At 34.7% G+C, this 27,276-nt stretch overlaps 1 protein-coding gene and 1 long non-coding RNA gene across 2 annotated transcripts in view; both read left to right on the top strand.

The window, feature by feature from the left end:
* LOC141333384 (glutamate receptor ionotropic, kainate 2-like) overlaps positions 1-27,276 on the top strand; it is a 66,808-nt gene that overhangs the window by 29,843 nt on the left and 9,689 nt on the right. Inside the window, exons 6-9 of the mRNA XM_073838365.1 lie at positions 1,703-1,876; positions 16,493-16,636; positions 25,690-25,797; positions 25,929-26,042. Of these exons, the coding sequence (XP_073694466.1) occupies positions 1,703-1,876; positions 16,493-16,636; positions 25,690-25,797; positions 25,929-26,042 (540 nt within the window). The remainder of the gene's footprint in view (positions 1-1,702; positions 1,877-16,492; positions 16,637-25,689; positions 25,798-25,928; positions 26,043-27,276) is intronic.
* LOC141332724 (uncharacterized) lies at positions 7,883-8,870 on the top strand. Its single transcript, XR_012355360.1, has 4 exons — positions 7,883-7,943; positions 8,212-8,305; positions 8,423-8,456; positions 8,616-8,870. It is a non-coding gene; the product is annotated as an uncharacterized lncRNA (long non-coding RNA).

Here is a 27,276-nt window from a genome sequence, read left to right as displayed (position 1 = left end):
AGAAAAATAATCTTATTTCAAACAGAAAACAAGATTGTTTTTCTTACCCCACTGGCAGATTATTTTGCATGTTTCAAGCCAAAATGCACTTATTTTGGACTTGTTTTTTTTTGAAAACAAGACCATTTTTACTTGTCTAGAAAATTCTTCTTGATTTAAGAACTTTTAGGTATCTACGCTTTTTTCAAAGCATTTTTTGCAGTGTAAAACTATTTTGCACTTCCAACTTTAAAAGTAATTTGACCTTTGATATCATATTTGATTAAGGTTTCATCAGTATTTCATTAACATTACACATTTAACTCACAGTGATCTGTATTTACAGACATTTCCTGGCAAAAGCGCAGCAGTATTGACTGTAAATAGTGTGGTTTGATGATATTTGCTTGCACAGGCTGTTATACAACACAAAATCTGATTTACAACATAACAGGGTTGAATCGCACCCGTTCCAACGACCATATTTTCTTTCTGGGCTTCAATATGTGTTGGGTATATAAATGTGTGTGACATTGACACACAGCCACTCATAATTGAGATTTTAAATACTGCATTTTCTTTATTAAAATACTGTAAAAATTTGAAACACTGCCGCTCCAAAGTTTTGGGATCAGTAAGACTTGTAATGTTTTTTTCTTAAAGAAGTCTCTTATACTCACCAAGGCTGCATTTATTTGATCTAAAATACAGAAAAAAAACAGTAAAATTGCAAAATGTTATTACAATATAAAATAATGGTTTCTATTTTAATATACTTAAAAATATAATATATTCCTGTGATGCCAAGCTGAATTTTTATCCGCTGTAACTCCAGTCTTAAGTGTCTAATATGCTGACTTTTTTTTCAGGATTTTTTGATAAATAACAAGTTAAAAAAAAAAAGCATTTATTTTTACGTAAATCTATGCGATCACTTTTTATTAACTTAACACATCCTTGCTGAATAAAAGTATTAATTTCTTTCAAAAAAGAAAGAATAAAAATTTACTGACCCCAAACTTTTGAACAGTAGTGTATATTGTTAGAAAAAAAATGAATGATGTTGTTTTTAACCTTTTATTGATCAAAGAATACTGAAAAAAAAGTTTCAACATTGATAATAAATCAGTATATTAGAATGATTTCTGAAAGACTGGAGTAATGATGCTGAAAATTCAGCTTTGCGTCACAGGAATAAATTACATTTTTAAAATATATTTACAAAGAAAACAGTTATTTTTAATAAAAATAATATTTTACAATATTACAATTTTTTACATATTTTTGATCTAATAAATACAGCCTTGAATAGCATAAGAAACGTCTTTAAAAACCATTTAAAAAATCCCAAACTTGAGAGGCAGTGTGTTAAAATGTAACTTATTGCTGTGATCAAAGCAGAATTTTCAGCATCATTCCTGCAGTCTTCAGTGTCACATGACTCTTCAGAAATCAGTTTCCACTGTTTTCAGCATTGATAATAAATCAGCATATTGAATGATTTCTGAAGGATCATGTGACACTGAACACTGGAGGAATAATGCTAAAAATTAAGCATTTTATCACAAAAATAAATGACATGTTAACTGATATTTACACAGAAAACAGCTGTTTTAAACTATAATAATATTTCAAATTTTTACTGTGTTTTTATTAATCAAATGCAGCTTTTCCAAGCAGAACCACGTTGTTTTATTCATTGCAATCGTGTGTTTGTTCACAGGACCTGTTTGCTCTGGATATGGAGCCGTATCGCTTCAGCGGAGTGAATATGACCGGTTTCCGCATCCTGAACACGGAGAGTCCGCAGGTGTCGTCCATCATTGAGAAATGGTCAATGGAGCGACTGCAGGCGCCGCCCAAACCTGACTCAGGCCTGCTGGACGGATTCATGACGGTGTGTGTGTTTATACTGTGTGTTATACAGCTCAATCCTCCGCTCTGCTCCGCTCCTCAAGTGCGGCTCACGCTTCCTGTTTGAAAGGTCTTTATGCGTCTTTGTGCGTTCTTTCGCTTTTGTTCTGTTCTTCTCCCTCAGACAGACAGAAGTGTGTGTGCGTATGAGAATCCGTCATCACTCACAGATCGGGAACAAACAGACGCTCGACACACAGCTCAGGAAAAGCTCTTTTATGAATCCTAGACAGCATCTTCATCATCTGTGCTTCAGATGCGGCTCTAAACGCATTGTTCGGTCAAACTAAGGCAGCATCACATGCGTCTCTTAGAAAGAAGGATATTCTAGTCTTATGTATTTTCTTGCGTTCATACTGTAAAACTGTGAGGGTCACACAGTGCATGAAGCTGCTGTTGAAATCAGTCGGTTCATGGTGTTAGACGATGTTCGTATCACAAGAATGCTTCATGTTGACATCTGTCTAGTCTGATCGGCTTCAGATGAGTGACAGATGAACGCGTGTCAAAACTGTAGAGATTGATTGACATTTTTCTTTTTTTTACTTTTACTAAACCTCTTCAAATTACAAACAGGCGTAATTAAACACTCACAATAAATATAACCATATTATTCACTTGTCATATATAAATTATTATTTTATAAATAATATGAAATAACAGATAATTTTTTAATGATTATTAAATATTACTGTTAAACGTTCTTTTGTTTCTAAACCTTTATTGAACAATTATAACAATATTTTTCACTTGACAAATAAGAAAATATTATATGTGACCCTGGACCACAAAACCAGTCATAAGGTTAAATTTTACAAAACAGAGATGTTTACATCATATGAAAGCTCAATAAATAAGCTTTCTATTGATGTATGGTTTGTTAGGATAGTACAATATTTGGCCGAGATACATCTATTTGAAAATCTGGAATCTAAGGGTGCAAAAAATCAAAATACTGAGAAAATCACCTTTAAAGTTGTCCAAATTAAGTTCTTAACAATGCATATTACTAATCAAAAATTAGATTTTGATATATTTACAGTAGGAATTTTACAAAAAATCTTCATGGAACATGATCTTTACTGAATTTCCTAATTATTTTTGGCATAAAAGAAAAATCAATAATTTTGACCCATACAATGTATTTTTGGCTATTGCTACAAATATACCCCAGCGACTTAAGACTGTTTTTGTGGTCCAGGGTCACATATAAACTGTTATTTTATAAATAATATGAGATAACAAATAATTTAATGACTATTAAATATTACTGTTAAACGTTCTTTTGTTTCTAAACCTTTATTGAACAATTATAACAATATTTTTCACTTGACAAATAAGAAAATATTATGTTATAAATTTTTACTTAATATTACTGTTAAACGTTCTTTATTTTTAAACCTTTATTGAACAATTATTACTATTATTAAACATACTACAAATCCAAACAGTATTCAAAATAAATAAAGTTAGTATAATATGGTAATTTTTTGTATTTTTTAAATATTATTATTAAACATATTATTACAATTCATTTAAACCTTATGGGATCAGTAAAAAATGTTACATTTTTAATGAAGTTTACGCTTATCAAGGCTGCATTTATTTGATCAAAAATACAGTAAAAATGTGAAATATTATTACAACTTTTTTTTGTAAAAAGTTGTCTGTTTCTATGTGAATATCTGTTAAAATATAATTTATTTCTGTGATAAAATTGAATTTTCAGCATCATTACGCCAGTCTTCAGTGTCACATGATCCTTCCGAAATCATTCTAATATACTGATTTATTATCAATGTTGAAAACAGTTGTGCTGCTCAATATTTTTCAGGGTTCTTTGTTCAATTAAAAGGTTCAAAAGAACAGCATTTATTTAAAATAGAAAGGTTTTCTAACAATATACACTATTGTTCAAAAGTTTGAGGCAGTACTTTTTTATTCTTTCTCTTTGTTCATATTTAATTCATAATTAATTCATAATAATTCATATTTTTATTCACCAAGGATGTGTTTAAAACTAAAAAGTGATAGCATAGATTTACATTGTTAGAAAATATTTTTAATAAATGCTGTTCTTTAACTTTTTTTTTTTAAAGAATCCTGAAAAATAGAATCACAGGTTCCAAAAACAATATTTGTCAGATGTTTCCAACATCGATCATTCTAATAATAAATCAGTATATTAGAATGATTTCTGAAGGATCATTTGACACTGAAGACTGCAGTAACAGCTGATGAAAATTCAGCTTTGCATCACAGGAATAAATTATATTTTGAAGTATATTAAAATAAAAACCAGTATTTTATATTGGAATAACATTTTGCAAAATTACTGTATATATTTTCAGGATTCTCTGATGAACAATCAGTTAAAAAGAACAACATTTACTCAAGCTAAAAATATTTTGTAATGATATACACTGCTGTTCAAAAGTTTCAGGTCATTACTTCTTTTTTTTTTTTCAAATAAATTAATATTTAAATTCTGCAAGGATGTGTAAAATTCATCAAAAAATTTATTAAAGACTTAAATGTGTGCAAATAACACTCTACCATGTGATATTCAGAAATAGCTATTACTTTATTTGCACCTACCAACTCATAACCACTTCTACCTCAAAACAACTTAACAATATTACAACCGTAGAAAAGATGTTCAATGTCGTGGATAAAATCTACATAATCCAACTTGAGTTTGATCTAACAGTTAGTTGCTTTATATTATGTGTATTTTCAGTGTTTTTACTGACTGAGTTGCTGTGTGTGAGTAAGCGTGTGTCAGCAGTTTCACATAAAATCAATCGGTGATCCAGAGAAATACATACACCCTTTTCTCCCGGAAAAGCCCGCAGACGTGCGGATATCGAGCGAATCTCCCACAATCCTCCCCGGAGAAACGTGCTCCGAAATCTGCGGTAAATCATCTCTCCGCTGAACGATTATTAATATCGGAAGATAAAGGGCTGGGCTAAATAATAAATAAGCGACGTGAGGGTGGAGACGTGAGCTGATGAAGCGCTTCATTAGCGTTACGGATGTTTATGACTTTCCACCGTCGTCTGGCCTCATTTGCATGAGTAAAGCGGCTCTTCAGATGTAATCAGACGGACGGATAATGGAATTCATTAGCAGCAGAACTATTACTTATCCTTCAGGACGATCACAGTGTGTTCGCTCAGAGTTCATTTGCGCTTTGTTGCTTGTCATTTGAAAAACAAAGAGATGAAATAGCTGATGATATCAGATCAGATGCCGAAACACACCGCATGTCATACTTTATACACACATTTCAAGTCTCTAAATGCACTTTAAAACATGCCTTCTGCTGTCTGATTGATAGTTTTTAAGTGTCTTTTAGTAAAATGGTACTAATATCCTCCTTTGGCTGGTGCTTCACATGTCTTTTTGCTATTAAATCTTTAGTTTTTAGAGTGATCGCTAATATTTAATATCAGTATCTCCTGTACTGTTTTACAGATATCATTAAATTACAGTACAAGCTTCAGATTTTCATGTACATATGTGACCCTGGACCACAAAACCAGTCTTAAGTCGCTGGGGTATATTTGTAGCAATAGCCAAAAATACATTGCATGGGTCAAAATTATTGATTTTTCTTTTATGCCAAAAATCATTAAGAAATTAAGTAAAGTTCATGTTCCATGAAGATTTTTTGTAAAATTCCTACTGTAAACATATCAAAATGTAATTTTTGATTTGTAATATGCATTGTTAAGAACCTAATTTGGACAACTTTAAAGGTGATTTTCTCAGTCTTTTTGATTTTTTTGCATCCTCAGATTTCTCATTTCAAATAGATGTATCTCAGTCAAATATTGTCCTATCCTAACAAACCATACATCAATAGAAAGCTTATTTATTGAGCTTTCATATGATGTATAAATCTCAGTTGTCAAATTTAACCTTATGACTGGTTTTGTGGTCCAGGGTCACATATCAGCATCTGCAGAAAAACTGCACTGATTTCTCCTCCACATTCTCCCTATATGAGACTACATGAGTCATAAAAGCCTGATGTTCGAATATGACAACTCTCATAACAGTTTCAATTACAAAACATGAGATTTTTGGGCTATTATGTCACGTGTCAGGCTTTCCAGGGTTAAATGATGGCATTTGCTGTGTTTCGCTGCTGTACTGTACGGTTCTGGTCCTGATGCTGGAGTGTTCCGCTGTTGCCATGGTGACACTCTTCAGCCGAACACGCGTCTGTTTGTGTCTGTTTGGCGCCAAGTGAAAAAACACAATCTGCCAACTCGCAGTGCAACTTTGGGAAACACTGTGGAGATGTTCCATATCGGATATGTTAATGAGTTTAAACTGATTTGAATGTTTGTTTACATTGTGTTTTGAATTCCCAACTTTAATTAGTTGCCTAAAGTCCTGTAATCCATGTGTGTGAGAGAGAAAGAGAAACTGGCATTTTTCCACTGAACAGTTTTTCCACTGAATAAACTTTATAAGGACTATTATGACATCTATAGTTTTACACACAAAGTTCACATCCAGAATTGAAGTTCAAACTATCAAAAGCTCAGTGACTTGATTAAAACAGTTCAAACGTTCATTACATCACTTCAAACAGTTTAAAAATTAATTGGCAATTCCAAACAGTTCAAACTATCAGTATTCTAATTCCAACAGTTCAAATGCTCAAAGATTCAATGCAAAAAGTTCAGTCCAAAAAGTTCAAATGCTCAATGATTCTGTAGGAGCCAAATGTAATTTTAACCACTAGATGGCGGTGTGGAACGGGAGGAGCTGGTTTGGTCATATGACATTTAAACCCTCACGATTGTGTGTGAATGAACGTGAATAGGTGGCGGGATCACATGGTTCTTACCGTATATTAAGATTCATTGAGTCATGAATCCATGTGTCTTTTATTGTAAACCGTATTTCATTCATTAAAAGAGCAAAGCAAGAGATGGATTCTGAATGGACAATGATTTTATTTCCAACGTACGAGTAAAGAGCATCTGATCACCTGTTCATAAGTGGATAGGACGCTACTACAGATTCAATCCAAAAAGTTCAAATGCTCAAAGATTCAATGCAAAAAGTTCAGTCCAAAAAGTTCAAATACTCAAAGATTCAATCCAAACAGTTCAATCCAAACAGTTCAAATGCTCAAAGATTCAATGCAAAAAGTTCAGTCCAAAAAGTTTAAATGCTCAATGATTCAATCCAAACAGTTCAATCCAAAAAGTTCAAATGCTCAATGATTCAATCCAAACAGTTCAAATGCTCAAAGATTAAATGCAAAAAGTTCAGTCCAAAAAGTTCAAATGCTCAAAGATTCAATGCAAAAAGTTCAGTCCAAAAAGTTCAAATACTCAAAGATTCAATCCAAACAGTTCAATCCAAACAGTTCAAATGCTCAAAGATTCAATGCAAAAAGTTCAGTCCAAAAAGTTTAAATGCTCAAAGATTAAATGCAAAAAGTTCAGTCCAAAAAGTTCAAATGCTCAAAGATTCAATCCAAACAGTTCAAATGCTCAATGATTCAATCCAAACAGTTCAAATGCTCAAAGATTCAATCCAAACAGTTCAAATGCTCAAAGATTCAATCCAAACAGTTCAAATGCTCAATGATTCAATCCAAACAGTTTAAATGCTCAAAGGCTGCGTCCGAAATCGCCTACTTCTCTACTATTTAGTAGGGAAAAGCAGTAGGCGAGCAAATAAGTATGTCCGAATCCTAAGTATTTATAAAAGAGTAGGCGAGAATTAGTAGGCGAATGCACTAATTCTCGCGAGATTCGGGCGTACGTCTACTTAAAGTGCGTCCGAATATGCCTACTTAACTACTATATAGTAGGAAAAAAAGAGTACGTGAAGAAAGAAGTACGTCCGAAACCTCAGTATTCAAAAAAGAGTAGGCGAGAAATCCCCGGATGTCCTACTGCTTCAGCCCAGATCCTGAAGTCTTCATCGATGGATACTTTTCAATCCCAGGAGGCCACAGGAGGCCAAAACGTCATCATCGAACGTGATTGAGAACCACGGCGAGGGTGTTTACAAATGTGAGTATTACAACCAAAACACGGTTCCCTGTCTTAAAAATCATATTTGTTGAGCTACTTTATCGTAAACTGTTGATTTGCATAAGGTGCCAAGATGTTATACAGTATGCTATAGTTAGTATATTTGTGATTTCGCTGTTAAAACATGTTTTATGACGTATAGCGAACATTAAGCTTCAGGTAGCACACGCACGTCTTTAAAAGCGGATTTACATAAAACATATACATTTTAAAGACGTTTAATAAATGTCTATTTAACAAATGATAGGAAAATGTTCTAGACTAGAGCAACACAAAACACAAAACATCTGAGTGAGTGATGGACGTTATGTGAGAATTCACTGTCACTGCTTTACATTAATGTAAGTAATGTAAATAAACACATATACATATAGTAGGCCTAACTGAACTTCAAATTCATTTCAAATAGAGCTATAACAGAACTTTTCTGATTCTTGATTTCTGTGCCTTTGTTGCAGATGTTTTGTGGTGGAGCAGGACCTGAAAGGAAAGGTGACTGCAGCATTTTTGGGGAAAAGTAAAATCCGAAACTTAATATAAAGATTGATCATTTTGTAACTTCCAATACAGAGATCTAATGACACTGTGCTGTTAAAATGACAGTTTTTGTATTATATTTGTGCATCTTTGTATGATCTGAAATGTCTGCAGACTGGTGTGTGCAGTGACAAAGGAGAAATCCACAGCAGCATCCTGGAAATGAGACCCTCCATCACTCCACCTGCCCTTTGTTTCATCTGGACCAGATGTTGCTGCGGTCTCTTCATCAAAAAGACTAGAAGACCAATATGTTTAATAAAGCTTTGTTCCATGTGTATTTATTTATGTTCATGGTTACTTTTATTATTTTACTAATTTATTCATGTTTCCTGATGTTGTCAGTAAATAAAATATAACATTTTCATAAGCCTATGCATTTATTCATTACTTCATTGAAAAAAACAACAACATTATGCTTGTTTAACTAAAAATATCATTAATTATTAGTCAGCATTTATCATTATTATTGTTGGTACGTGTTGGAGTGGGCTAGCAATGCATTCTAAAGTTATTTTAATTTCTAAATAGTAATACTTAAATTTTTCGAGTGTAAAATCAACAGTCTTCTCCAAAGGTAAGATCTTTGAGCAACTGATCGACGTCTCTTTTGTGCAGATGTTGTAAACATGGAGGAGAGCGTACTGGGTAGGGTTGTCATGTTACTGATGCCATGAGGTGTCGCTGTCGCTCCAATTTTTGTATTATTATTACTTCAGAATTTATAATTCCATACAAACTCAGGGAAAGACTTAAGTATCTTTAACAAAGAACAATCATGACAGAAAACATAACTATAAAAGGTTTGCGTACATAGTACAAGATTAGATACAGAAAAAAAATATTAAATATATTTGAATATTCATAAAATCGCAATGAATTAAAAATTGCCTTTGTTTTTGTTATTTATGTATTATTATTTTAAGTTTCAGGGATGAAAGGACAGAAATTCAGCAAGAAAAAGGAAAACAAATCAGATCTAAGCTAGTTTTGCACAATTTTGCCCATTAACATATTCAAGACAACAAATTTGGGGGTTTTAGTCATTTTAGTATTGTTAAAAATATAAAAACTTCAATCAATCCAAAATAAGCAAATTTCATCAACATCAAAATGTTTACAGATAGATGAATTAAATCCGTCGCTCATATCATTTCATGTTGCGCTTGTTATAACGTCATAGGTCACGTGATAACGTCAACATGGCGGAACGCATCCATACTCAACGAGATTTGGCTGTTGAGTAGGTACTCTTTTAGCGCTCGTTAAGTAAGTACTTATTGAAATTAAGTACCTACTCATTGAGTAGGCGATTTCGGACGCAGCCAAAGATTCAATGCAAAAAGTTCAATCCAAAAAGTTCAAATGCTCAGTGATTCAATCCAAACAGTTCAGTCCAAAAAGTTCAAATGCTCAAAGATTCAATCCAAACAGTTCAATCCAAAAAGTTCAAATGCTCAGTGATTCAATCCAAACAGTTCAATCCAAACAGTTCAATCCAAACAGTTCAGTCCAAACAGTTTAAATGCTCAAAGATTCAATCCAAACAGTTCAAATGCTCAATGATTCAATCCAAACAGTTCAATCCAAACAGTTCAAATGCTCAAAGATTCAATCCAAACAGTTCAATCCAAACAGTTTAAATGCTCAAAGATTCAATCCAAACAGTTCAAATGCTCAATGATTCAATCCAAACAGTTCAAATGCTCAATGATTCAATCCAAACAGTTCAATCCAAACAGTTCAAATGCTCAAAGATTCAATCCAAACAGTTCAATCCAAACAGTTTAAATGCTCAAAGATTCAATCCAAACAGTTCAAATGCTCAAAGATTCAATCCAAACAGTTCAAATGCTCAATGATTCAATCCAAACAGTTCAATCCAAACAGTTCAAATGCTCAAAGATTCAATCCAAACAGTTCAATCCAAACAGTTTAAATGCTCAAAGATTCAATCCAAACAGTTCAAATGCTCAATGATTCAATCCAAACAGTTCAAATGCTCAATGATTCAATCCAAACAGTTTAAATGCTCAAAGATTCAATGCAAAAAGTTCAATCCAAAAAGTTCAAATGCTCAGTGATTCAATCCAAACAGTTCAATCCAAACAGTTCAGTCCAAAAAGTTCAAATGCTCAATGATTCAATCCAAAAAGTTCAATCCAAACAGTTCAAATGCTCAATGATTCAATCCAAACAGTTCAGTGTCAATGATTCATTAAGTTCAGTAAGCTCAAGATTTGGCTAGTTCATGATTTGTTTTCCCAGAAACACAATTCAAATGGTCTTCACAGCATTTAGCAATGTAATAAGCAGCTACCCACATAAAAGGAAAATAAACCGCAAAATACTTGTTGATCCCGTCACGTCTGTCATGAAGAGTCATCTGCTGTTGTGAATCTGGAAGTTCAAATCAGTCGTGTCACTGCTGTCTCTCATATTAACCTATAAAATTATACAAAAAAAATATTTTAAAATGGTTGACATTGCACAGGTTGAACAGCGGTCCAATACTAGTTTTTGTTAACACAATTAAAATTCTTAAATTGGTATGAGAAAATACAAACTTACAAAATAACACAAAGTGAAAAAAGGTTTGGGGTATGGTAGTCCACAATACTAACATGAACTGTTAAAACCTGCATGCAAAACCTTCCCAGCCAGTACCAGATACATCATTTATTGGTACTTTTTGGTAATTTCATAATTTACCAACATATGACATTGCATGCTTGTACTTTCTTTAAAAAAAAAAAAAACTAATTAAAAATTAGTTGAGTTTTTGCTTAGAACAAGTGAAATAATCTGCCAATGGGGTAAGAAAAACAAAACTTATTTCAAACAGAAAACTTTTTTTTTTTTTTTTTTCTGAAAACAAGACAGTTTTTACTCATCTAGAAAATCCTTCTCGATTTAAGAATTTTTAGATATTTTGTCTGGAAACAAGACAAAAAATCTAAGTAAGCAAAGCATGTTTTGCAGTGTGAAGAGATATACGGCGTGTGCAACAGAACAATACGGTAGTTCATCACAAGACAACTGGTCTGGAGACCAGCTGAAACCAGCTAAGACCAGCAAACCAGCTTAGGATGTTGTTTCAGCTGCACTTATATAAAAGTGCCATTTTTTGCATAATTAATGCATATTATTCCACTTATAATATCACATAAGTTGAGCCTCAGCATGTGTTTATAGGGTTAATATATATAATATAAATATCTAATACATTAGGACTGAGAAAGAGAGAGAGAAAGAGAGAGAGAGAGAGAGAGAGACACAACGACTGCATTCTCTCTCTCACCTGCTGTCTCTCTCTCTATCATCTTGACAACCGTTGCCGCCAGTGAGGCAGAGTTGCCGTGGAAACAGTTGCCGTGTGGTGAATCTCTGTTGCTAGCGTGCAGCGGGAGGCCTGTGACGGGACGAGGGTTGCCACTGCGATTTCAGGCTGTTTTTTACAGAACATGTGCTGTGATTTACGACTGTCTCACCGCACCGAGAGATTCGTTATAATTACAACACTGTAGTGATGAAGAGCTCATCATTATCAGATGTTCAGTGTCTGTTCAGTGTCTCTCTCTCTCTCACACACAAATCATACACACTAACTGAGGTGCTCAATTCTTGCACCACACATTACAATATAAAATATTTTTAATTTATATTTAAATAAATTTGTTATACAATTAATATTTGATTTTTTTTATATTTTTTCATATGCTTTATTGCTTTAATTATTTAGTTATATTTATGTATTTATTTAATATTTATTTGAATATGGAAAATGCATTTTATTACAAACAGTCATGTCCAAAGACTAAAACATTGTTCCAAGCAGCGCAAGATGACATTTAACATTTGTTAAAGGGTTACTTCACTCAAAAATGAAAATTAGCCCATTATTTACTCAACCTCCAGGCATCCTAGGTCTTCCTTTTTAATATAACTCCCAAATGGAGTTATATTAAAAATTGGTCTGGTTCCTTCAAGCTTTATAATGGCATAGGCAGGTGTTTCTCTTCATCGTTCCAAAACAAGTGCAATAAAGGGCACCCATCCATAATAAAAACTGCCTCCTACGGCTCCGGCGTGGTGGGTGAATAAAGGCTTCCTGTAGCGAATGGATGCATTTTTGTATGAAAAATATCTATATTTATAATAATCACTTTAATCTAGCTTGCACTAACAGTTGTGCATGGAAACAGCTCTGGGCAAATCTGCCATCCAAAGGTAAAGTGCAGTAACTACGCCAACACTGAAACTGAGAAAAATGCCCTTAAAGTTTTTACGCCAGCTAGTCAAACATGTTGACACTCTTGTTTCTCTGAAACACTCTCGTTTCTCTGGGACAAAATTGAACCAGGAGACTTTGCCACAAGACAAAACAGTTGTCACAAAGTCCATTTTAAGCCTTAACTCAATTTTGACCAAATGTGTAGTTACTGCGCTTTGCCTTTGGAGGGCAGAAATGACGTATGATCATCAAAACAAAACAACGGTCACGAATTAGAAATACAAAATGAAGATTTGTAAAGAAAAATGTTGGAGGATTTCAATATAAGCCAAGAGTAGACTGGTTTTCCTTTGCTAAAGTAAGGAATCTTTGCTTCTGTAAACAAACGTTGGTTTTCATGAGACTCACCAGCGCATACGCAACACCGACATTCGATGTCATCTGGAGCTGCTTCTAGTCCCGCTCCCGCGAGGTTTTATTCCGCACCGACCCGCTCCCGCTATATATTCAGGGTTTGTTCATCCGCTGCCCGCTTAGAATAATTTTCTTCCCGACCCGACCGTTCCCGCTAAATTTAGTTCCATGTTCCACTTTTAAGACGTGGCTATTATAGCCCTGCATTTCAGCCAGTCATAGATCAAATCCGGGCTAAAATGATATTTCAGACATTCAATGGTGATAAAAAACGCAGTACTGGTGGAAACACCAGACCAGGCTACCATGAACATGATCAAGAGCGGCTCGGACGGTCCTGTCTGCAGCATTGAGCGCATCTTCAGCGCAGCTGGAAGGGTTACGCGTTCAAGAGCACGCAATAGGATAAAGCTTGCCACAAAGCACCGGCAAAAATAATTTCCATGACTGTGAAATATAGTAAGGAGATATTTTAGTAATTTATAAACTGTTTTCTGAGTCAGTGATGATGAAGTTAACGATCCTCCTCATCCATCTCCTCATTGGACGCGTCTTTAGAGAAAAATGCATCTGGATTAGCTACATAATAAAAGAGTTTTTGTTTTCGATTTGTTTTATTTCATTAAGTACTAATTTAAAGTTTTCTGCAAATATATTTATCATGTCTGACAAAAAAAATAACGGTTAAATAGTTTCCACTGAAAAAAATGTAACTGATCGCACTTGTGCCTCCGTGTCCTAAAACGCATTTTGGTTTCCACTCTCCGCAAAAACTACTGGAAATGCGCCTAATAGCGAACATTTATATATTATAAGGCTATTATTTCTATATTATTTAAATCTATAGATTTTATTTTAGCCAATTCGTGATTTGAGAAGGCAAATTCAAACATAGAGTAGATCAATTTACTGTCTCCCGCCGCCGCTTGAGTTACTTTAAGAAACAAAAAGCTTACATTTAACGAACAAAAAATTTTTTTTTTCTTAATTAACTTAATAAAAAAGAAACGAAATTATAACCACTTTGTCATTTCATGCAAAACTGAACTATTTTAATTGCCAAAACAGTAGTACAAGTTGTTTTAGCAAAGGGGAAAAAAGATGGGCTCGGGTCAGGAGTTAACAACCACACTGTTTGCGAAAAATCAGTGAGCATAACCTTATGAAGATTTTGGCACTCCAAACATGGCTTTGCGCTCTAGAGTAACGCCGATAAACTGATAAACAGTTGCCCACAGAAAAAACACCAGTAGTACCCTCACTTTCCGCGCCTATGAGACATTGCCAGTAAAATGCATGATTCTGAAAGCACTGGTCCATGAGTGTAGCGAGTGCATAACAGTTTTGAGCGCAGGATGTAGCCTACAGGTGCTCGATAAGGAGGAGTAAAGCGCAGATTTGCTGTTCAGAAAAGACGTCGGGAACGGGATATTGTTACCACCCGCTCCCGTTCAAATTACACCAGAGTTACCGACCGCAGCCGCTTTTATTTGGAAATTTATTCCCGGGTCGCAAGAAATCTGGTCGGGTCCAGTGGTTTCCGCGGGAGAGCCGCGGGAATGCAGACCTCTACTTCCATGTACAATTGTTAGCACAAGATAGATTAAAGTAATTAGTATGTTTTAAATATGGATATTTTTCTTACAAAATCACATCGATTTGCTACAGGAGGTCTTTATTCACCCCCAGGACCTGTGGGAGGCACTTTCTGTTATGTATGGATGCACTTTATTGGACTGACGAAGTCATGATAAAGCTTAGAAGAGCCAGGATAATTTTTAACATAATTCCGATTGGAGTCATCTGAAAGAAGCAAGTCATATACACCGTTCTTCGTTCCATTGACTTCCATTCATACGCATGCGAATGCGTTAGACCGGAAACGCAAGCCCATGCGAAATATGCTGCGTCTGAAAGTTCAAACTTGGTGAACTCTGACCAATGAATTCGTATCACATGACTCTGTGGGACCAACAGGAGATCGTTACGTCACAGCATGACCTCTAGCTGAATGAAAAAAAACTTAAATTTAAACATTTAAAACTGCTACACTGCGGTAAAGTGTAGTAGATTGTGTGTTTTTATATTTAAAATGTATTATTAGTGTCATGTGCTGAATTTAACTTTTAAAAAGACGCAGCCGAGCATGACGTCATATCACGACCGTTGCAGCAGCATCCGAAGGAATTTCGCATGCTCAAAGTCTAGTGTGACCGCGCCTTAACGGTCGCTTAAAAAAAATCACTCTCAGGGGTCCGCTAGAATATTTTAAAGGTGCAGTGTGTAGATTTTTGCGGCATCTAGCGGTTAAGTTTTGAATTGCAACCTGATTGCAACCAACGGCTCCGTCCACCGCTCACCCCTCCCTTTACAGAAACTACGGCAACCGACACGCGATTAAGATGTCGTCGTTTCAGACAGCAAAGAATAATAAAGTTTCTTTTAAAACGTAAATAAGAGAATTATATTTACTTGATAATTCAATAAAACGATGTTATTGTGAATATTGCAGTTACTTGTTCATCATTGTGTCAGTGTTTTTTCCCAAGAACAGCAGTGATGAAACGCGATCTGTAGAGCAGTTTGTCCGTTCAGGGCTACAGTAGAAACATAACGGCGGCTTCCATGTGGGGGGACCCGCGGTGTATGTAGATATAAACTGGTAATTGTAAGGTAATAAAAACATAATGGTTAATTAAGTAAGGTCTTTATTCACCCCTGAAAACATAGTTATGTATATGATATTGCATTTCTGTCTAGAGATAATCTTAAATATTACACACTGCACCTTTAAACTCACCATTGAAAGGGTTAATCATTTGTGAATGTGTCTCCTAAATCAGAAATTGAAAACCAGACACGTTTAACATTTGCATTCAACAAAAATCATTCAACAAGTGAATTTTGTCAGGTAATTATGACATTTAACCAATGTTTGAGATATGTGAAACACTTTTTTTACTGAAATGTGTATCAGTAATAATCTCAGTAATAATGTGTTATTTTAAAAAAAGACTAACATTTTTTGACTAAAACTAGACTAAAATTAAAAGACTTTTAGTCGACTAAAACTTGACTAAGATACCTTGAGTTTTCTTTTGACTAAAACTAGACTAAAATGACGAGACTTTTAGTCAACTAAAACTTGACTAACAAAAAAAGATATGTGAATGACTAAATATGACTAAAACTAACAAGGACATTTGGCACAAGACTAAGACTAAATTAAAAATAGGTGAGGAAATTAACACTACTGTGTGACTGTAAAAATGAGAGAGGAAGATGATGGTGATAAACTATTTATGAAGACTAACTCTGACTGTAAATGTGTGTATGTTTGCAGACGGACGCGGCGCTCATGTACGACGCGGTTCACGTGGTGGCGGTGGCCGTCCAGCAGTCGCCGCAGATCACCGTCAGCTCACTGCAGTGCAACAGACACAAACCCTGGCGCTTCGGAGGACGATTCATCAGCCTCATTAAAGAGGTACGGCCACGTATCAGATTTATTATTCACTACAATATCATCACTACTGTATTTTTATTTTTTCACTTCCAGAACAATAAGTTACAGATAATTTACTCACCCACTTGTCATCCAAGATGTTCATGTCTTTCTTTCTTCAGTCGTAAAGAAATCATGTTTTTGAGGAAAACATTTCAGGAATTATCTCCATAATTCTTCAAGGGTGCTTGTGAGTTTGAACTTCCAAAATGCAGTTTAAATGCAGTTTCAAAGGACTCTAAACAATCCCGGTCTTATCTAGTGAAACGATCATTTATTTCATGTCAATCAACTATCGTGGGAGGGGCCTCTGTCTGTGTGCCGTCACACCAACAAGAAGCTGAGAATGAGCTGATTTTAAAAAGGGGATATTACTTTTAAAGATTAAAAAAAAATACCACTGGGTGTATTTTTATCATTGTAGGGTGGGTGTGTTTACAAACTGCCAACACACATTAATGTTCAAACAACATGTAAAAGTGAGTTTTGCACTCGATGACCCCTTTTACATTTATTCATTTAGCCGACGCTTTTATCCAAAGCGACTTACAATTGGGAATACAACAAGTGTTTCATCCTAAGGAGGCAGATCAACATAGGAAGTGCTCAAAAATACCATATATCAGGCGTTGTTAGAAGAGTGCAGGCTAGAAGGAGAAGATCAAGAAAGAGAGGAAAAACAGGCTAGAAAGGGAGGATCAAGAAGAGAGGATAATTTATTTATTTATTAATTTATTTTTTTATTTTTTTATTGAGTCACATAGTGTCGAAAAAGATGGGTTTTTCAGCAGTAGCTTGAAAGCTGTTAAGGAGTCTGCATTCCGGATAGGAGTGGGAAGATCATTCCACCAGGCAGGGACATTGAACGAGAATGTTCTGGACAGTGATTTAATGCCTCTCTGTGGTGGTACAATGAGGCATCTTTCACTAGAGGATCTCAGTCTTCTGGAAGGAGTGTAGATGTGTAGTAGTAAATGGAGGTAGGCAGGTGATGATCCGGTGGCTGTCCTATAGGCCAGCATCAGTGTCTTGAATTTGATGCGAGCTGTAACCGGTAGCCAGTGCAGGGATATCAAGAGAGGTGTGACATGGGCCTTCTTGGGCTCATTGAAGACCAGTCGTGCTGCTGCATCCTGAATCATTTGTAGAGGCTTGATTGTACATGCTGGAAGACCAGCTAAAAGAGCATTGCAGTAGTCCAGCCTGGAAATGACCAGGGCCTGGACGAGGAGTTGTGTAGCATGCTCTGTTAGGAAGGGCCTGATCTTTCTGATGTTGTGCAATGCAAACCTGCAAGATCGAGCAGTCTTAGCTATGTGGTCTTTAAAAGTCAATTGGTCGTCAAAGATTACACCCAGATTTCTGTCTGAAGTCGATGGGGTAATTGTTGATGAACCTAACTGGATGGAGAAGTCATGTTGTAAAGATGCAGTGGCGGGAAAGATAAGGAGTTCCGTCTTTGCTAGATTGAGCTGTAGAATGTGTTCCTTCATCCATGCAGAGATATCCGCCAGGCAGCCTGAGATCCGTGCGGCTACCAATGGATCGTCTGGTTTGAAAGAAAGATAGAGCTGTGTGTCATCAGCATAGCAATGGTAGGAGAAGCCATGTGCCTGAATGATGGGGCCCAGAGATGTAGTGTATATGGAGAAGAGGAGAGGTCCAAGAACTGATCCCTGAGGAACCCCAGTGACCAGTTGATGAGTTTTGGATACCTCCCCTCCCCAGGCCACTCTGAAAGACCTGCCAGAGAGATAGGATTTGAACCAGCGAAGTGAAGTCCCTGTGATGCCCAGCGATGAGAGGGTGGACAGGAGGATCTGGTGATTCACAGTGTCAAAAGCTGCAGATAGGTCCAGCAAGATGAGTACCGATGATTTGGACTCAGCTTTAGCAGTCCGCAAGGCTTCAGTGACAGACAGTAGTGCCGTCTCAGTTGAATGGCCACTCCTGAACCCTGATTGGTTAGGATCCAGTAGATTGTTCTGTGAGAGGAATAAGGATAGCTGGTTGAAAACAGCCCGTTCCAGTGTTTTTGCTATGAATGGAAGGAGAGAGACAGGTCTGTAGTTGTCTATGAGTGAGGAGTTAAGTGTAGGTTTTTTGAGCAGTGGGGTTACCCGGGTCTGCTTAAATGTAGTGGGGAAAGTGCCTGTGAGAAGAGATGTGTTGATGATGTGTGTGAGCGCCGGTAGGATTGTAGGGGAGATTGCTTGGAGAAGGTGTGAGGGGATAGGATCTAAAGGACATGTCGTCGGATGGCTGGAGAGGAAAAGTTTGGTTACTTCTGCCTCCGAGTAAGGACAGAAGGAGAAGAGGGGAGTTCCAGCCGTGAGTGTGGTCAATTTTAGTTCCTGTATGTGTGGAGCTGAGAACTTATTACTGATAGATGTAGTTTTGTCTGTAAAAAAATGGCGAAGTCATCAGCTTTAAATCAAAATGTACATACTTTCTAACCTCAAATGCTGGTCTTGTCTAGCTCTGCGATGCGCATACGTACTCTGTGCACTCCGGTTCAAGACAGTTAGGGTATGTCGAAAAACTCCCATCACATTTTTAACTTCAAAATTGTTCTACATCGCTGTTTTACCTTTTTTCTAAAGGCCTTTGACCTTCTTTGCACGTTCACTTTGTAAACACTAGGTCGATACTTCTGCAGCGATGTAGGGCGATTTTGAAGTTGGAGGAGAAAATGAGATGGGAGTTTTTCAACATATGTTGGAAAAGTTAGAAAAGCGTATAAATATTTTTAAAAGAAAATTACAGATCGTCTCGCTTGATAAGACTCTTCTTCCTCGGCTGGGATCATTTAGAGTCCTTTGAAGCTGCATTTAAACTGCATTTTGGAAGTTCAAACTTGTGCGCACCATTGAAGTCCACTAAATGGAGAACATTCCTGACATGTTTTCCTCAAAAAACATAATTTCTTTGTGACTAAAGAAAGACATTATTATCTCGTATGACAAGTTGGTGATTACATTATCAGGAAATTTTTGTGTAGGAGACTTTTGCAGCATGCAACAGGTCTGACATGTCATGCTTGTATAACCTTCAATATGAGATTCAAATTTATCGCTTTTTCCCTCAAAACTCAATAGTCTGTTCAGTGTGAATCAAGCGCTCAAGATTCAATTAATTGATTCAGTTAACCTGAATTCATGAATCAACTGATTCAGTTCAAAGAACTGTTGACTCTTTTTAGAAGTTAATGCCTCTCATTTAGAATACAGAGGAATATAATAAAACTAGATAAAAAAGTTCGTCGAGACAAACTTTGAAGCTGGCTTGAGAAAGTCTGACCAGATAGTTTAAAAAAGTTTTTAAGTTTTTAAAAGTTTGACTGTTTTCAGTCTGAAATAGTTTGAAGTTTTCAGCAGTTTTAAAGCTTGAAGTTTAATAGATAGATGTGGTTGCTATGCGGTTGCTAGGGTACCCAGGGTGGTTGCTAGGGTGTTGCTATGCGGTTGCTAGGGTACCCGGGGTGGTTGCTAAGGTGTTGCTATGTCGTTGCCAGGGTGCCTGGGGTGGTTGCTAGGGTGTTGCTATGCGGTTACTAGGGTACCCAGAGTGGTTACTAGCATGTTTCTAGCATGTTGCTAGCATGATTCTAGCATGTTTGTAGCATGAATAGCAAGTTGCCAGCATGATTTTAACATGAATAGCAAGTTGCTAGCATGATTTTAGCATGACTAGCAAGTTATTAACATGATTCTAGCATGACTAGCAAGTTACTAGCATGATTTTAGCATGACTAGCAAGTTACTAGCATGATTTTAGCATGACTAACAAGTTACTAGCATGATTTTAGCATGACTAGCAAGTCACTAGCATGATTCTAGCATGACTAGCAAGTCACTAACATGATTTTAGCATGACTAGCATGATTCTAGCATGACTAGCAAGTCACTAGCATGATTAGCATATTGTTAGCATGATTCAGACAGATAGATAGATGAGTTTTAATGAGTTTGGCTGGATTAGAAATATAGTACATAGAAGGGAAGCTTGATTGAGTCTCAAAGGATTCTGGGAGTTTTGACAGTTGGAGTTTGAAAAGTCTTGGCTCATTTGAACATTCCGTCAATGTAAGTCTATGGGATTTTTCCCAGTTTAATTCGTTATTTTTAGGAAAACCGGAATTCCGGTCAGTTAGAAAAGATATAGCAACTGGAGTCAGACCAATCTGAAGATCTGGGCTGAGTTTGGAGTTTGTAGAGTTAAAGGTCCACTGAAGTGCCTTGAAACACGCAGCGTTATTCTATGTGGTGACGTGCTTTTAACTGAAACAAAAACATATTGCCCAGCCCCGCCCACTTATTTTGAATAGCCAATAGCGTTCCATTTATATCTGCTCGGGCCAGAGCCCTTAAGCTCGGTAAAGCCGCGTTTGTAGCTTATGACAGCCACAGACTAATAAATTACCCCACAGATTCAACATGAAACTCTTGCTAAAACAAAATAGTAATCATAATCATGCTGAGGCTGTGTAGTTTCATACATGTTGATTGCACATATGAGCACATTTGATCTGCTCCGTGTATTGCGTCTCTGTGTAGGGGGCGGGACACTACGGACTCTAGAGAACATTTGATTGGACAGAACGTTTGATGAGAAACTGAAGTGCACGGTGATATCATCAAAATCATTGATTCATATTGGCGGAAGTGACAAGACTGTAAATTTTGAATGCCCATATCTTGTAAACGCGAATTTTGTCGTTGTTTTGAAGCACGCAATCTTATAGATAATCTTAAGGCTAATATATTCATACTAAAAGCCAAAAAACGTTAATTTTTAAAGCTTTAAATTAAAGCTCTAGGAGGAGATACAGTCAGAAAAATTTGGCTAGGAAGAAAATAGAATATCAGTAAGTTGGCTCTCTTAAGCCAACTTAATAAACTGATCTCAATGAGTTCAGGTTCTGAATGTCAAAAAAACAAACCAAAAAAAAAAATTCTCCTACCGGTTTGATGACAGCAGAAATCTCCGTGTGTGACTCTCTCCATTCAAACGGCATCATAAACGAATCAGAAAAACTCCTCACACAGCCTTGTAGAAACACAAGACAGAACAATAATTAGTCTTTAATTAGAACACACTAAGAATAACACATTAGCTCAACACTTCAACACTTACTAATCACATTGACGCCAAACACAACACTTTATGAAACTTCGTCAACACTTTCACCCCTCAGTTAGCTTTAGCCCGCGGGCTAGCAACTTTATGCCTATGTAAACACACCTCATATCGGTTCTCTATCAAGTTTGCGTCACTTTTCCTGCAAAACATCAAGTTAATGTTAGAAGTGTACCTCACCAAGACAGGAAATTGATATATATTCAGACAAGGAAGTTGATTTGCGGTGAGTCTGCATCGGCTTCATTCGCTTCTCACTCCAGCGACAGAGGAGCTTAGAAATCCGTAATATCTAATCACTTCTCTCTCTAAGTTGATTATATAACGCGGAGAGTTTCTGAAAATCATCTAGTCTCAGAGAAGGTTGAGAACTTGCACTCAGAATGAAAGCAGCTGCAGCACAATATTGTGGGCGGGACTTAATCTGGTTCGCTGCTGCCATTGGCTACTAAAAGGGCCCATCACATAATTAATGATTCGATAACTTCATTATTTTTTTTAACACATACCTTTTTCTACTTGACTTTTTTTTATTCTTTAACCTCTTCACTGCTGGGTCTCTCAAGTTACACTGTTGTTTTATTACTTTATTTCCTGAGATGATAATATTATGGAAGACCATTTTCCGACACTGAATAATAATAAAAAAAAGGTAATTGCAACTTTTTATCTCACAATTCTGACTTTTTTTTTTCGCAATTACGAGTTTACATCTTTTTTTTCTCAGAATTGCTAGATGTAAAGTCACAATTGCAAGAAATAAAGTCAGAATTGCAGGATATAATCTCACAATTGCAATAAATGAAGTAAGAATTGCGATTCTGGCTTTTTTCTCGCAAATTTGACTTTGTATCTCACAATTCTGACTTTTTTTCTCAAAACTGATATGTTCACAGAATGGCAAGTTTATATCACACAATTGCGACTTTATTTCTCAGAATTGCAAGTTTATATCCTGCAATTCTGACTTTAGAACTTCAGAATTGTGAGATAAGTTGCAATAACCTTTTTTTTTTTTTTGTATATTTGTTTATTTTATTTATATATATATATATTTTTTTATTATTATTATTTATTAATAATGTATATATAAATACATACACGTACATGTATATATTATAATAATAGTTGTCTATATATTTATATTTATATTTAATTCTATATACATAGAAACTCTTTATAGTTACATATAACATTTAGCATCAAATATATATATAAATGCAAGTGTGTGTATTTTTATATACATAATAAATTTACACAGTACTCACACATATATTATGTAAAAACAAACTTTTATTTTGGATGTGATTAATCACGATTAATCGTTTGACAGCCCTAATATATATATATATACATACTTCAATTAAACGTTTACAAAATGATTTCATATGACAACAATTTAAAATGTTTTTTTTAAGATTGCTTTAATTTAGTTTGATTTATTGCTGCCTTTTATTTCATTAAATTATCTATAAAGTTTTTTAAAAATATATACTTTTACGAATTGAAGTACACATTTGATACATTTAGCACGCTTATTTTTCACAAGCGTATTTAGTGTATTTGCACTGAATTTATTACATTTGGTACCAAAATATGTGCCCCTGGACCACAAAACCAGTCGTAAGGGTCAGTTTTCTAAAATTGAGAATTATATATCTAAAATCTATCTAAAAGCTGAATAAATAAGCTTTCTGTTGATGTATGGTTTGTTAGAATAGGACAATATTTGGTCAAGATACATCTATTTAGAAATCTGAGGGTGCAAAAAAATCTAAAAATTGAGAAAATCGCCTTTAAAGTTGTCCAACTGAAGTTCTTAGCAATGCATATTACTAATCAAAAATTAACTTTGTATATATTCACAGTAGGAAATGTACAAAATATCTTCATGGAACATGATCTTTACTTAATATCCTAATGATTTTTGGCATAAAAGAAAAATCGATCATTTTGACCCATGTAATGTGTTGTTGGCGAGTCGAGCGTCTCAGTTGTTGTTCTGCAGGTGTGTTTGTTTGTGTGAGGGTCATCTGTGTGTCTCTCGTCAGATGTTTGCTCTCATCGAGGGTAATTTGTGAAAATGACACGTTGTGCCTGCAGAAACAACGTTTCTGTCTCCTGTCTCTCCGTTTCTGTCTGTGCTTTGAAGTCAAACATCAGAACCATGAGAACAATGAGCTTCTCTCAGAGACTGAGACACGTTTCACTCGTTCTGACAGGGAAAAAAAACACTGTAACATGAGAAACTGAGACAGACTGTCAAATATAATACTGTCAAATCATCTACTGTAAATCTGAGATTTCACTTAAACTAGTTAACAACCTAAATTATTCAGAAACACGCCTCATTTATCTCTGAAATGAGATCTAAAGATATGAATAGTAAACCAGATGTAAGTTCATAATAAAAAGTTATATGTACAAAATAGATTTTAAATGATTTGTAATAATCTCATTAGTTATTATGCCAAATTTGGTTTTCTATTTAAAAATATAGACAAGAATATGACCACAGTGTGGAAAAGAAATCTTTGGATCAAAGACGAAAAAGGTTTAAGCATTAAAACAATAAGTGTAATACTGCTTTAAATTGTTGCTGTTTTTCCAAAATTTAAGTTTAATTTAAGTGCATTTCTGTTTTTTTTTTTCTAAGCAAAAAATAAATATCATACATTTTACACTGCATATTTTAAACAATTATCAGATACTATAGATTTGTCCTAAAAAAAATGATTCCTAATTTCTAATATTTATGTTATGCATTTTAATTTATTAATTAGCTTTTAAATATTATTTATTAATATTATAATATTGTTTAATTAATATTTATATTAGATAATACTATTGTTTATTTTAATATATATTAAATATTATTAATTTATTTAGTTTGTTTTACAAATGCAATTTTGCTTTCCTATATTGTCATATTTTTATTGAAAAATGTTGGACCAGTGTTTTGTGTTTTATTTTTTTATTTAAAATGAGCTTTTATTTTTATAGTTTTAGTTTTAATTTTACTTTTTTGTTTAATTTTTGGTATTTATGTATTTTATATTGATATTTATTTGTATATTTTCAGTTTTCATTTTGCTTTTTGTTTAATTTGTAGTATTTTTTATGTGTTTTTATTTTGAATGACTTGTTTTATATTTTAAGTTTTATTTTATTTTTGTTTAATTTTTTGTATTTTTTGTGTTTTTATTTTAAATTAGCTAAGTTATTTAGTTCCAGTTAGTAATTCCAGTGCTTCAATTCTATTTGTAAATTTCATAAATTGTTTATCTAATATTTATTTTTTTATTTTATTTCAGCTTTAATTTTAGTTAATTATAACAACCCTTGTGAATGCTCATCATGGTTACAGAGAGCACCAGTGTTATTTTAATATTTTTAAAATAATTAATAAAATTTAATTAATATTGATATTAGATAATATTAGTTTATTTAAACATATATTAAATATTATTAATTTATTTAGTATGTTTTACAAATGCAATTTTGCTTTTCTTATATTGTCATATTTTTTACTGAAACAATGTTGGATGTTGGACCATGCAGGACATATTAAATATTTATAATATAATATATAATATAATATAATTCAACATTAAAATATTTAATATATTTATAAAATATATATTTAAAAAAAAATTAAAAATGAAAAATAAAATTGCCATTCTGTGATTTAAGAATTAAAAAAAAAAGGTTTTACAGCTCCAGAATAAAAGTGACAGGATCTCTCTGATGGATTTGCAGAATTAGATTTACGAGTGTTTTATGGAATGATTTCGATTGTGTTATTTCTGCTCTGATCGTCAGTAGTAGTGTGGAGAATAAGCGTGAATGGCGTGTAAATGTGACGTCTGTAAATGCGTCTGTGTTTGTGTCCGCAGGCATCATGGGACGGACTGACGGGTCGAATCCTTTTCAACAAAACCAACGGCTTGAGGACAGACTTTGACCTGGACGTGATCAGTCTCAAAGAGAACGGACTCGAGAAGGTGTGTGTGATTCAGGCGTGTGAGTGTGTGTGTGTGTGTGTGTGTGAGTGTGAGTGTGTGTGTGTGTGTGTGTGTGTGTGTGTGTGTGTGTGTGAGTTCATCCATCATGTGTGTGTGTGTTTTGTGCACAGATCGGGACGTGGGATCCTCCACGGGGACTCAACATGAGCGAGAATCACAAGAGTAAAATCACCAACATCACAGACTCACTCTCCAACAAATCACTGCGTGTCTCCACCATACTGGTACACACACACACACACACACACACACACACACACACACACACACACACACACACACACACACACACACACACACACACACACACACACACACACACACACACACACACACACACACACACACACTCACACACACACACACACACACACACACACACACACACACACACACACACACACACACACACACACACACACACACACACACACACACACACACACACACACACACACACACACACACACACACACTCTCTCACACACACACACACACACACACACACACACACACTCTCTCACACACACACACACACACACACACACACACACACACACACACACACTCTCTCTCACACACACAATATTTTTTGTTGAATTAATTGTAGCTTAATTTTTAGTAACTTTTTGTGTTTTTGTCATTTTTAATTTTATTGCTATTTTTAATACTTTTATTTAGGTTCAGTTTTTATTTCAGTTTTAGTTATTTATTTCTAGTTAGTAATTTTAGTGCTTCAAATTATTTTAGTTAGTTTTTTGTGATTGTTTTTTTTTTAAGGAACAGAGATGCTGCACTTTTATAATATTAAAATATTTCACCCAAAAATTACAATTACATTTTTTGGGGGTTTAAATTTTAAATTTAAAACTCAGTTTATTTTTATTATTATTTGTATTATTTATTTTATTATAATAAATACTAATATTTTTATTTATTAATTTTATTTAAAATTAAGTTTTAAGTATTTTAGTTTTTTTTTCCAAGTGTTTTTTATTAATAAAATAAATTATATTAAATTATATTAAATTAAATTAAAGCTGCAAGCAGCGATGGGCGGGCCCTCACACTCGGGCTCACCGCCGATTAATATAGTACATTTAGAAGGAATATGTTAAAGTCATTTAGATGTGCCAGACTTCTTACTGCCAGCTGGTGGCGCTATGTGTATAACTTTAGCATATTAGCTAAATGTTGCTAGCATGTTTAACTATGTTTGTAGCATGTTGAATATTAAGCTTGGGGCAAATTGGACATTGTATGCATGAGTTACAGTAACTTCCTGTTTCATTGTATTATTAGTATGCTTTAGCATATTATCTAAATGTTGTTAACATGTTATAGCATGTTTCTAGCATGTTGCTACCCTATTTAACAGTTGTTGATATTTTTAAAATGTTGCTAGGCATCCACAACAGTATAAAACATGTCACTTCCTGTTATCAGCAGGTGGCGCTA

The sequence above is a fragment of the Garra rufa genome, chromosome 4, assembly GCF_049309525.1.
Source record: "Garra rufa chromosome 4, GarRuf1.0, whole genome shotgun sequence".
NCBI lineage: Eukaryota > Metazoa > Chordata > Actinopteri > Cypriniformes > Cyprinidae > Garra > Garra rufa.
The sequence above is the reverse complement of the archived record's forward strand: the minus strand, read 5'-3'. Positions and strand labels throughout refer to the sequence as shown.